This window comes from Perognathus longimembris, chromosome 2 (genome assembly GCF_023159225.1).
Source record: "Perognathus longimembris pacificus isolate PPM17 chromosome 2, ASM2315922v1, whole genome shotgun sequence".
Lineage (NCBI taxonomy): Eukaryota > Metazoa > Chordata > Mammalia > Rodentia > Heteromyidae > Perognathus > Perognathus longimembris.
The window spans coordinates 149,964,842-149,977,542 of NC_063162.1; the positions used below are offsets into that span (position 1 = coordinate 149,964,842).

Genomic DNA, 12,701 nt, shown 5'->3' on the forward strand with positions numbered 1-12,701 from the left:
CTATCATTATCTTTAATAAAACTCAAAGCCAGGTGCTGGTGGCTCACAACTGTATTCCTATCTGCTCAGGAGCCTGAGATCTGAGGATCAGGATTCTAAGCCTTGAGATTCTTATCTCCAGTTAATCATCCGAAAGCTGGAAGCAGAGAGAGAGAGGAATGGCTCAAGCGACGGAGTGAAAAAGCTCAGGGACATTGCTCAGGCCCTGAGTTCAAGCCCCAGTACTGGCACAAAAATAAATAAATAAATAAAATAAAATTATGAGGTCGGATTTCCAACCAGAAGTTTACATGAAAGATTACTGTCAATAATACTAGGTTCAAGTTTTTTCTGCCTGCCTGCCTTCCTTCCTTCCTTCCTTCCTTCCTTCCTTCCTTCCTTCCTTCCTTCCTTCCTTCTTCCTGTTCTTCCATTCTTCCTGTTTAAGAATTCTTTTGGCTTGGAGCTATCTTTTGGAAATAAAAGAGCTGGGGTCTAGCTCTTATCTAAAAATACTCATTGGAAGGAATACAACTAGAAATGATTGATACAAAACTAAAATCAGTTAAAATCTTTAAGGAATTTGAATCCAGAAGTTCCCACGGAGGCGGGAATGCAACACGAACCTTCTATAGCGGAATTGCTTCCCAGAAAGCTGCTGAGGCCCTGGTCTGACTCAGTGTCGCCCTGGCAACAGGAGGCCTGGAGGCCTCAGTCCCTGAGCCCTTAATCTAAGGCTGCCGCCGTACAGGGCCTTCGTTAAGGTCTCCCTCAGCCACCTGGCTGCTTCAAGCTGCTCTGACCGCAGAGGTATGTATAGGAAAGATGAAGACAAGGCTCCTTCTGTCTCACTGGGAGCTTCAGCTTTTCCAGACCCCCAAAGCCTCTTCAGAGGAGACCCAAAGTCATCATTCGATTCTAGGAACCGTCAAGGAAGCAGGAATGGCTTCGAATCCTTTCGTAGTTCTCCACAGAGCACAGCACAGTGCTTGGCACACAAGTACTAAATACGAGAGGGAAGTGTTATGCCTGTGAACTTCCTGGAGGGGGCCGAGCCTGCAACCTGCTCTCTTTGCTGCCTTTTGTGCTCTCGCACAGGTTGGTGAGCTAGGATGTCCCAGGCAGACAACTCAATGCTGACAGGCCAAGATGATAGGGCTTGCCCGGCACTGTACCACTTGAACCACACCTCTAGTCTGTCATTTTGTTGGCTAATTGGAGATGGATTGTATCTGGCTTTGAATCAGGATCCTCAGATCTCAGCCTCCGGAGCAGCTAGGATGACAGGAATGAGCCACTGGAGCCGGGCACACACACACCATTAAGAAAAACAACATGTAGAGCATGTTCCGCTGAATATAGTCCCTGTCTCCTACAGTTTAAGTTTTCAAAAATCTGGGGTAAAATGGAATCATTTAGAAGAGGAAATGGCTGTTCTCTTCCCAGTCCCCACAGGTCCCATGGAGAGAAGTTTGAGCCAGGCACATGGGCTCTGGAGGTGAAGACTTGAGTTCAAACACTGGCTCTGCCATCATTGGCCGTGATTTGAGCGTGCTTCACCTACTCGAAGGGTGTAATGGCACATTCCGTATGTCAGAGTTATGGAGAAACACATGTACGTAAGGCCTTCAAAAATAACAAGTGTCCAACAAATGGACAGTTTTCTTTCTGGGGCCAATGGTAATTAGCAAGTCAGGCGTTTGAAAGTGTGCTTCTTTAAGAGCACTCAAGGAAATCGCTTTGAAACAAACCCCAGAGAAGTAGGCTACTAACCATACAGACTGATGTGGGCTGAGCGCCAGGCTTAAACCCAATCACTCTGACATCAGGATCACAATGTAGTTGCTTGGTTGGATCTGAACTTTCTCGCACTACAGTGATTTTCTGCTTCAGCCTAAAGAAATTTCCCTCTTAGAGATTCTTTTTAAGTTTTTGCTTGTACCAGGGTTTGAACTCAGGACTTTATGCTTAGCCGGTCCTCTACCATTTGGGCCATAGCTCCAGTCTGAATTTTTGCTGGTTATTTTTTTTTTTGCCAGTCATGGAGCTTGAACTCAGGGCCTGAGCACTGTCCCTGGCTTCTTTTTGCTCAAGGCTAGCGCTCTACCACTTGAACCACAGCACCATGTCTGGCTTTTTTCATATATGTGGTGCCAAGGAATTGAACCCAGGGCTCCATGTATACAAGGTGAGCACTCTACCACTAGGCCACATTCCCAGCTCTTGCTGGTTATTTTGGAGATGGCATCTAACTGACTCTTCTGCCCAGGCTGGCCTCAAACCACGATCCTGATTCTCAGCCTTCTAAGAAGCTTGGATTATAGGCATAGCCACCAGGTGTACCAGGGAGATTCATTCTTTAAGGATATAATAGTATCTATTTTACTAAGTTTCATTAGCCATAAGGTAAGAACAAAATTAGTAAACTTTTGAGATCTTAGTACATGCCAATGACTTTTTTTTTCTTCTAACATTGGGGCTTGAACTCAGAACCTAGGAGATGTCCCTCAGCTTTTCTGCTCGAGGCTAGGACTTTAGTACTTGAGCCACAGCTCACTTCTGGGTCATTGGTGGTTAATTTAAGTTCCATGGGCTTTCCTGCTCAGGCTGGCATGATCCTCAAATCTCAGCCTCCAGTGGAGCTAGTACTTGGCCACTGGTACTTAGCCTCCAGTATTTATATATAATCCGTGTTACCTAAGTCTCAGGATAGTTGAACCTTTACCAATGTCACTTAAAAGATGAGAAAACTAGGGGCTGGGAATATTGGCCTAGTGGTAGAGTGCTCGCCTCGTATACACGAAGCCCTAGGTTCAACTCCTCAGCACCACATATACAGAAAACTGCGGCTCAAGTGGCAGAGTGCGAACCTGGAGCAAAAGGAAGCAGGGACAGTGCTTAGTCCTTGAGTTCAAGGCCCAAGACTGGCAAAAAAAAAAAAAAAAAAAAGAGAAAGCTCAGCGGGGTGCTGGTGGTTCATGGCTAGCTGCTCAGGAGACTGAGATCTGAACATCATGGTTCAAAGCTAGCCTGGGCAGAAAAGTCCCCATGAGATTCCAATTAACTACTCAAAAATTGAACGTGGTGCTGTGGCTCCAGTGGTAGAGTGCTAGCCTTGAGCACAAAGAGGCTCAGGGACAACACCCAGTTCAAGTCCCAGAACCAATGAGAGAGAGAACTATTAACTCAAGGCCAAGTACTGAAATCATTTTGGCCACGTGCTAGTGATCACCTTCTATTTGTTATTGGCCTCTGACAGCTGACAGCGAGAAGCATGATGGGAGCAGAGAGTTGGGATACGTGGAGAAATAATTCTTAGCACAGGGCCCTGGCCCGGAGAAGAGGCGGCATGGACCAAGGAAGGGGACGCAGACGCCTAGGGAACCCCTAGCAGCTCAGCTCCACGGGAGCAGAACCAGTTTTTCCGCTCTATGTGATTTATTTCTCTTGAAACCCAGATTTCCTAAGGAAAGAAAAGCCCTTAGGCACAACTCCACCGGACCCCGGGGCCCCAGTCATATCCTATAACAAGTCACTCTCCAGTCCCTGGCTTGGGTTCCACCACCAAGCGCACGACCTCCGCCGAAGTCTGCGCCCTGGGGTTCCACACGAGTAAAGACTTTGAACAGCCTGCTACCCAAGAGGAAGGAATGCCTTTACTACTGTCTCCCTGGGCCTCGACATACCCACCCCGGTGCCTGAGAGCCCTTTCCCCTGGCTTCCCTCGGCCTCCACCCGCCGCTCCCGCCGGTCATCTGGGCAAGGCCTCTCCCAGCCGCCTGACCAGGCTGGTTTCCGTCCCCAGATGTGCGGTGGGGTCCCGGCTCCGGCTCCGTCCTGCTCCCCGGCCCGCAATGGCTCCTCGTCCCAGCTCGGGTTCAAGCCCCACCGTCGATTCCAAGCCAGCCTCCGCGCCACTTTTCACGCGCACGTTGGGTGGGTTTCACCAGCCACGGCTCCGGGCGGCTCCGGGAGCCCGCCTGCCCGGCCTGCGCGGCCGCAGCGCGCCGACCCTCGGCGGGGCCCCGGGCGCCCCGGGCGCCGACCACACGGACGCCCTCCCGGCTGGCGGGCCCGCTCCACGCCCGGGCCCGCGCGCGCCCCCCAGCGGGGAGGGCGCCGGGGCCCCCGCGTCACTGCCCCCCTCCACACGGAAGCGGGCGGCCGGTGGGGACGGCGGGAAGCGCGCGGAGGCCCCGGAGGCTTCCCTGCCCCGAGGCCTTCGGTCCACCCGGCCCCGAGCCCCCGGTCCGGCCTGCCCTGCCCTGCCCTGGACTCCCCGGCCCTGGGAAGGCCGCCGCCCGCCCGCCCGCTCGCCTGTGCGTCCGCCCGGCCGGGCCGCGCGGCCCTGCGCCTCCCTCGGCGGCCCCAGCCCGGACGGACGCACGGACGGACGGAGGGGAGCTGGGACGGCTCGGAGCCGGCGAGCTGACTCGGCACGGCTCCCTCCCCTCACAACCAAGCAAAAATGGCAAACAGGAAACGCTCGTCTTTTTAAAAAGTACTCTATTATTATCAAATAGAACCACAGTATCCAAAAGGGAGTTAATTATAAAGTCCTACCCCCAACTAAGCGGCCCTGCTCGCCTTCCCGTGGCCGGTAGCCAAATCACTCCCCCCGTGCGTGCCGATTGGTTTCATCCATTTTATTGTCGAGGAAATTAACAGCAGGCCCCCTGTCCCCCACCCGGGCCCCCGGGGACCCGAGCGGCGGGGGTGGGTGGGGGTGGGGGGTGCGTCCCCAGGCCGCGTGCGTCCCGGGGAGCGGGGGGGGGGGGCGGAGGGGAGCCGGGGTCCGGGGTCGGGTCGGGGCGCGGGCCGGGCGCTCACTCGCCCGTGTGGGTCCGCAGGTGGTACTTGAGCGACTGCTTGTAGCGGAAGCACTTGGCGCAGTGCGTGCACGGGTAGGGCCGCTCGCCCGTGTGCGCGCGCTGGTGCTCCAGCAGGTGGTGCTTCTGCGTGAAGCGCTTGCCGCACTCGGCGCAGTGGTAGGGGCGCTCGCCGGTGTGGATGCGCCGGTGCTCCAGCAGGTGGTGCTTGCGGATGAAGCTCTTGCCGCACTCGGGGCAGGCGTGCGGCCGCTCCCGCGAGTGCACGCGGCAGTGGTTGGTGAGCTTGGACTTCTCGCTGAAGCTCTTCTCGCACTCGGGGCACTTGAAGGGCCGCTCGCCCGTGTGGGTCCGCTGGTGGCGCAGCAGGTGCGACGGGCGGCTGAAGCTCTTGCCGCACAGGCTGCAGATGAAGGAGACCTCGTGCTTGCCCGCGTGCACGCGCTGGTGGATCACCAGGCTGATGTGCAGCCGGAAGCTCTTCTTGCACTCGGGGCAGGTGTAGGGCCGCTCGCCCGTGTGCGTGATCTGGTGCTTGGTCAGGCTGGACTTGTGGCTGAAGCTGCTGTCGCACTCGGGGCACTTGTAGGGCTTGGGGCCGCCGCCGCTGCCGGAGCTGGGCGACTTGGGGCGCGGCTTGAGCGCGTGCTTGGCGGCGAAGGCGGGCCCGCGCTCGGGCGAGGGGTAGCCGGCGGCGGCGGCGGCGGCGGCGCCGCGCGCGCGGTGGACGCGCTGGTGCAGCGTGAGCTGCTGCTTGTGCCGGAAGCTGACCTCGCACTCGGCGCACGCGTACGGGCCCTCCTTGATGTGGTTGCGCTGGTGGATGATGAGGTTGATCTTCAGCCGGAAGCTCTTGCCGCACTCCATGCAGGTGAAGGGCCGCTCGCCGCGCCGGTTCCGCTGCTGCTGGCTCGACGACCCGCGGCCCTCGCCCAGGTGGTGCCGCTCGCCGTGCGCGTGCGCGTGCGCGTGCCCGTGCGCGTGCGCGTGCAGGGGCGGCGCCAGCCTCTTCACCGCCGGGTTGCCCAGCTGCAGGGGCGGGGGGCTGTCCTCGCCGTCGGGGGACATCTCCTCGGGCAGCGGGGTCTGATACAGGCCGGCCTCGTAGCGCCCGGACAGCGGCCCCAGGGACTGTAAGTGCTGCGGCAGCTCGTCCTCCTCCTCCTCGTCCTCCTCCTCCTCCTGCTCCTCCGTCTTGATCACGATCCCCTCTGCGCCGGGGCGGGGAGAGAGAAGGAGGTTAGCCGTGCCCGCGAGCCCGGGGTGACCCGGGGTGACCCGGGGTGGCCCGGGGAGCGCCGCCGCCCCACGGCCTCCCGCGGCCGCCACGCAGCCGCCTCCCCGGGGCCCGGGTGACCTGCAAGGCCCCCCGGAGCCGCCAGGCTTGAAGCGGGGATCGAGTGGGTTCCCTGGGCCTCTCCTTCCTTCACACTGGGGGGGGGGGGGGATGACCACCGCGGCCCCGGAGAGCAGCGGCCCGGAGGTGCCTCCCACTTCCCGGGTGAGCACGTTCAATTGGGGAACTCTATTTTAACTCGCTGATGTGGTGCCACTTGAGAAAGTCACTCACTTCTCTCAAATCAGAATGTGAAGATGAGGCAGACGGTGTTTGCAGACTTCTTACAAACAAGGACTTCTCAGAGCCCTTTCACACCATTCTCGTTTCACCAGGCAGTGACTTAGAAGATGAAATCGAGGGAGGATTATTCTCATTCCAGATGGCAAGTGATGTTTAGAAGAAAAAACAGAAGCCGTGGCCTACCCAAAGCTAGCAGTTTCAGCACTCTCTCATCTCCCCCCTCACTGACAGGAAACTGAGGCAGACACAGCCTGTGAGCTGGCCGAGGCCTTGTTCAGACTTTAGAGACCCCTTGGCCACAGCAGGCTCCACTGCTTCTCTAAAGCCAGGCAACTGCGGCACTAACAATGGTACACAGTCCAGGCGCTGGTGGCTCACGCCTGTCATCCTAACTGCTCAGGAGGCTGAGATCTGAGGGTCACGGTTCAAAGCCAGCCTGGGCAGGAAAGTCCGTGGGACTCTCATCTCCAATTAACCACCAGAAAACTGGAAATGGGGGCTGGGAATATGGCCTAGGGGTAGAGTGCTCGCCTAGCATGCATGAAGCCCTGAGTTCGATTCCTCAGCACCACATATATAGAAAAAGCCAGTAGCGCTGTGGCACAAGTGGCAGAGTGCTAGCCTTGAGCAAAAAGAAGCCAGGGACAGTGCTCAGGCCCTGAGTTCAAGCCCCAGGACTGGCAAAAAAAAAATACCTTCAAGAAAACTGAAAATGGTAATGTGGCTCAAGTGGTAGAGTACTAGCCTTGAGCTGAGGAGCTTAGGGACAGCACCCAGGCTGAGAGTTCAAGCCCTACAACCAACAACCTGTAATCCTAGCTACTCAGGAAGCTGAGATCCGAGGATCACGATTTGGTGCCAGCTGGGGCAGGAAAATCTGTGAGACTCTTCAACTAACCACCCCCAAACCAGAAGTGGTGCTGTGGCTTAAAGAGGTAGAGCACTAGTCTTGAGCAAAAGCCTTCAGGGAGAGCAGCCACACTGAGTTCAAGCCCCACAGCCAACAACAAAAAAAGGGGTGGTGGGGCTGGGGATATAGCAAGAGTGCCTGCCTCGGATACACGCGGCCCTAGGTTCGATTCCCCAGCACCACATATACAGAAAACGGCCAGAAGCGCCACTGTGGCTCAAGTGGCAGAGTGCTAGCCTTGAGCAGGAAGAAGCCAGGGACAGTGCTCAGGCCCTGAGTCCAAGGCCCAGGACTGGCAAAAAAAAAAAAAAAAAAAAGGGGGGTGGGGGTGACAAAGGGCTGGGTGTCAGCGGCTCACGCCTGAAACCCTAGTTACTCAGGAGGCTAAGGATTGCAGTTCAAATCCAGCCAGGGCAGGAAAGACCATGAAACTCTTATTTCCACTAAAAATATCAAAGAAGAAAGGGTGGGAGTGGAGCTGTGGCTTAAGTGGAAGAGCACTACCCTTGAGCAGAAGCAGCCCGGGACAGCGCCCAGGCTCTGAGGTCAAGCCCCTGGATCTGTGTGCTGAGCCCCGGCCTCCTCAGCAGGGCGGGCTGCAGCCCAGCGTGGGGCACGGTCCCCAGAGGCTCAGGACGGAGAGGAAAGGTCCTCACAGTGGCTGGGAACTGGTCACGGGGGGAATCTATCCGCAGAACAGACCCGTGCGTGAAAGGCACGAGCCCCGGGAGGCTAGGCTCTACCTACACGTCCATGTTGCTTTTTTCTTTTTTTTTTTTTTTTTTTTGGCCAGTCCTGGGCCTTGGACTCAGGGCCTGAGCACTGTCCCTGGCTTCTTCCCGCTCAAGGCTAGCACTCTGCCACTTGAGCCATAGCGCCGCTTCTGGCCGTTTTCTGTATATGTGGTGCTGGGGAATCGAACCTAGGGCCTCGTGTATCCGAGGCAGGCACTCTTGCCACTAGGCTATATCCCCAGCCCCTGCTTTTTTCTTAATGACATAATAAAAGTGACACACTTGGCTCTAGCATTCAAGACTCGGAATCCCACAAACTGTCTAGGAGTTTTCTAAGGTTCCACTAGAATTAATAGAAATGCTCAGATGGCAATCTGGAATTTATATTGCGACGCCCCCAATTTAGCATACACTCAGAATGCCTTATGCCTTCTCATTATTCTTTTAGGAAAGACAATGCAGTATATGAAAAAGATTTCTGAAGCATCATGCAGTTATTCAAAAATCAAGAATTACACCACTTGACCAAGGATGCCCATGATATTTTATTAAGTACAAAAAGGCAGATTATAAGATGGGTATGGTGGTACAAACCTGTAATCCTAGCATTTGGTTGGTTAAGGAGGATGACTGAGTTCAAGACTAGCCTAAGCAACTGTGTTTCTCAATACATACACATATACAAAAACAACAAACACACACACACACACTAACTCAAGAAACAACCCTCTATAATTTGCCTTATCTACAGATAAAATGACGAAAAGAATTAACAATAACTTGAAAAGCCTAGTTTACCAGATATGGACGCATTTCCAAACATGGACAGTAACACAGCAGCTGATGGCTAATGACTCACACATATACGAAACACCTAAACAAAGCAGAACTCCTCTGAGTACTATCAAGTTAAGTGCCCCTGGGCACTTAAATTCCTATCTTATACATTTACTTTTATTTTTTTCAGAATATAGAATAAGCTGAGTGCCACACTTATAAGCTAAGACCTGCAGGACAGAAGTTCAAAGACAGCCCAGGTAAAAATTTTCAAGATTCTATCTCCAAGGCTGGGGATATGGCCTAGTGGCAAGAGTGCTTGCCTCGTATACATGAAGCCCTGGGTTCAATTCCCCAGCACCACATATATAGAAAAAGCCAGAAGTGGTGCTGTGGCTCAAGTGGCAGAGTGCTAGCCTTGAGCAAAAAGAAGCCAGGAACAGTGCTCAGGCCCTGGGTCCAAGGCCCAGGACTGGCAAAAAAAAAAAAAAAAAAAAAAGATTCTATCTCCAATTAACCAGCAAAATGCTGGACAGGAGTTGTGGCTCAAGTAGCAGAGAGAGCTAGCCATGAGCAAGTAAGCCAACTGAGAGCATGAGCCCTCAGTTCAAGCCCTGGCACTGACACACACACACACACACACACACACACACACACACCACATTAACATTAATTTCACTTGCTAGTATAACAGTAAAACTGGAATGAAAATTTTAAGTTCAACAGTGCATTTAAAAAGCCCATCACAGCTGGGCACTGGTGGCTCACGCCTGTCATCCTTGCTACTCAGGAGGCTGAGATCTCAGGATCACAGTTCAGAGCCAGCCCAGGCAGGAAAGTCCCTGAGACTCATCTCCAATTAACCACCAGAAAACAGGAAGTGGCGCTGTGGCTCAAAGTGCTACAGCACTAGCTTTGAGCTGAAGAGCTCAGGGACAGCACCTGGGCCCAGAGTTCAAGCCCCATGACTGACAAAAAAGCCCATCATGGGAACGTGGCTCAGTAGTAGGGGGCTTGTCTAACACGTATGAAGCCCTGGGTTCAATTCCTCAGTACCACACACAAAGCTTTAAGTAGCACTGTAGCCAAAGTAGTAAAGTGCTAGCTTTGAGCAAAAGGAGCTCAGGGACAGTGCCCAGGGCCTGAGTTCAAGCCCTGGCAAACAAACAAACAAAAAAGCCCATCATGGGTGGGTAGGGATGGGAGGAAGAAACTTAGGGAAAGTGAGGGAAGGGGTAACTGTGTTCCAAAAAGAAATATACTCATTACCTGATTTATGAAATGGTAACCCCTCTGTACAACACCTTAATAACAACAACAAAATTCTATTTAAAAAAAAGTTCATCATGCGTACCGCGTGCTGGTAGCTCATGCCTGCAAATCCTAACTATTCAGGAGGCTGAGCTCTGGATTGTGGTTCAAAGACAGCCCTGACAAGAAAGTCTGTAAGACTTTTTATTTTTATTTTTTGTTGGTTGTGGGGCTTGAACTCTGGGCCTGGATGCTGTCCTGAGCTCTTCGGTTCCAGGCTAGCACTCTACCACTTGAACCACAGTGTCATTTCCAATTTTCTGGTGGTTAATTGGAGATACAGTTCTCAGGGACTTTCCTGCCCAGGCTGGCTTTGAACCGTGAGCCTCAGATCTCAGCCTCTTGAGTAGCTAGGATGACAGGCCACTGGCACTGGCTGTAAGACTCTTATCTCCAATTAACCACCAAAAAACCATAAGTGGAGCTGTGGCTTAAGTAGTAGAGCCTAGTATTAGCCTTGATCAAAAAAGCTCGGTGATAGCACCCAAGCCCTGAGTTCGAGTCTCAGGAATGACACACATGCATCAAGCCCTTCATGCAGCACCAGAAAAGCTGTCAGGAAAGATGTTCTGGGACTAAGCACAGAGCCACAGCATGCTGTCTGTGCACTTGTAAGGACCAACAGGGAACAAAGTGACACTTGAGCCAGCAATTAATGAAGAGGATGACTGCAGCCACTAGTGAAAGACAGTACAAAATCATCCTAAAACAGCGCTCTTGCTGGGCACTGGTGGCTCCCACCTGTAATCCTAGTGACTCAGGCGAGATCTGTGGATCGTAGTTTGAAGCCAGCCGGGGCAGGAAAGTCTGTGAGATTTTAATCCCCAAATAACCACCAGAAAACTGGAAGTGGCACTATGGCTCAAAGTGGTCATGGGCTAGACTTGAGTCAAAAGGCTCAGGGATAGTGCCCAGGCCCTGAGTTCAAGCCCCACAACGGAACAAACTAACAAAATCATGTTCTTCAGGGCTGATCTCCTCCAGCAGTAGGGAATCCCGATGTGACAGGCAACAGGACGTGTTTGGAGAACGGCACCCGGCTTTGCCACCAGGGCGTGGTCCTGGACAGTGCATAGGGGACCCTGCCTGTCTGTAGGATGCAGAGGCTGGACAGACAGACAGACTCCAGACCCCTTGGAGCCCTGTCTGCACCAGGCCTGTGGTGGTGATGGAGTCTACTACATGCTGAGGCAGAAGCCCTGCAGGCGGCCCAGGGCTGGGGTTCCTCCCTTCCTGTGCACCCACCGCCCAGCTGCCTCCCACGAGGGCCTCCCCTGGGCTCTGTCAGGAGGCGGGGCCCCCGTGAGCCCCCCACCCACCCGGAACTCACCCGTGCAGTTTCTCTGCTCCGCCAGCATCTGCTTGAGCTCACTGAACTCACTGGAACCCTCTGTGGATTCTTCTAGGGCATTCTCCTGCTCCTGCATGTCCAGGTCCGGCTGCTCTCCACAGGGGTCGCCCAGCTCCGAGTCCTGAAAGCCATGTTCCTCTACTTGTCCCATGAGGGGCTCTGGAGTCTCCAAACTCTCCGAGCCTTCATCGTTAGTCTGCACTTCTATCTTGATCACGATGCCGTCGTGTGCTGAGGAGGAGAATACAGAACGCGGTCACGCCACCTGCCCAGGTTCGCATAGCCCAAGAATTCACATCCCAACACTTCCTTTCTTAGAGACCCTGAAGAAATTTAATAGTTGATGGTGAGCACACAGAATTTTCTGGATACTTTGTACCCTGAACCCCCAATATATAGTATAATCAAGTTAAGAAGATGCTAAGTTTATTGTCCACAAGCCCCACAACTTTTCTTTTCTGGTGCTGGACCTGGGACTTGAACTTAGGACCTGGGCTTTGTCTCTGAGCTTTCTTTGCCCGAGGCTAGCGCTCTGCCACTTGAGCCATGGCCCCTCCCCCAGCTTCTTTGGTGCGTAACTGAAAATTAGAGTCTTACAAACTTTCTTGTCCAGCTGGCTTTGAACCCTCATCCTCAGATCTCAGCCTCCTGACTAGCTAGGATTTCAGGAGTGAGCCACCGGCACCCTGCTCACAATTTCTCTAGAAACCCTTGCTCCCTTTCCCAGGTCAGGCAGCCAAAGCCCACAAGGTCAGCTGCAGGCTCACACACCAGCCAGGCCCAGACACAAGGCAGCCACCTTCGTACTTTGGCCCCCTCCCCGAGGAGCCAGACAGACAAGAGGGAGACCTCTGGCTCATGCCCCAAGCACATCGACATGAATGAGTGAGCATTTGGGATTTGTTTTGTGCTGAAAAGCATCCGATTGTACACATTACCTTAAGGTTTGTGCAACTTTTAACTTGCTCACAGATGTGCAGGCACTTTCCCATGGAACTTTACACATAGAGCCACCATTTCACACCAGTGCTGGCTCTGTAACACATTTTTTCCCCCTTGAGACCAGGATTCAAACTGGGTACCTGATGCTTTCACTTGTTGGCTGGCACTCTACCATCTGAGCCATGCCTCTTGTTTTATCAATTTGTAAAAATTTGGTCCTTCCCTTCCCTTCCCCTTCCCTCCCTCCCTCCCTTCCTTCCCTTTCTCCCTTTCTTATTTTGCCAGTCCT

General features: G+C 53.7%; 1 protein-coding gene across 3 annotated transcripts in view; it reads right to left on the reverse strand.

Moving 5' to 3' along the window:
* Nucleotides 1-4,381: 4,381 nt before the first annotated feature.
* Znf777 (zinc finger protein 777) overlaps nt 4,382-12,701 on the reverse strand; it is a 39,511-nt gene continuing 31,191 nt past the window's right edge. For 2 of the 3 annotated variants that reach the window (XM_048340425.1, XM_048340426.1), the window contains exons 5-6: nt 11,450-11,701; nt 4,383-6,019 (exon numbers count right to left, since the gene is read on the reverse strand). In XM_048340425.1, coding sequence (XP_048196382.1) covers nt 4,806-6,019; nt 11,450-11,701 — 1,466 coding nt within the window. In that variant the 3' untranslated portion in view covers nt 4,383-4,805. Of the gene's footprint in view, nt 6,020-11,449; nt 11,702-12,701 lie in introns of all 3 variants that reach the window. The other variant, XM_048340424.1, reaches the window with a different exon arrangement.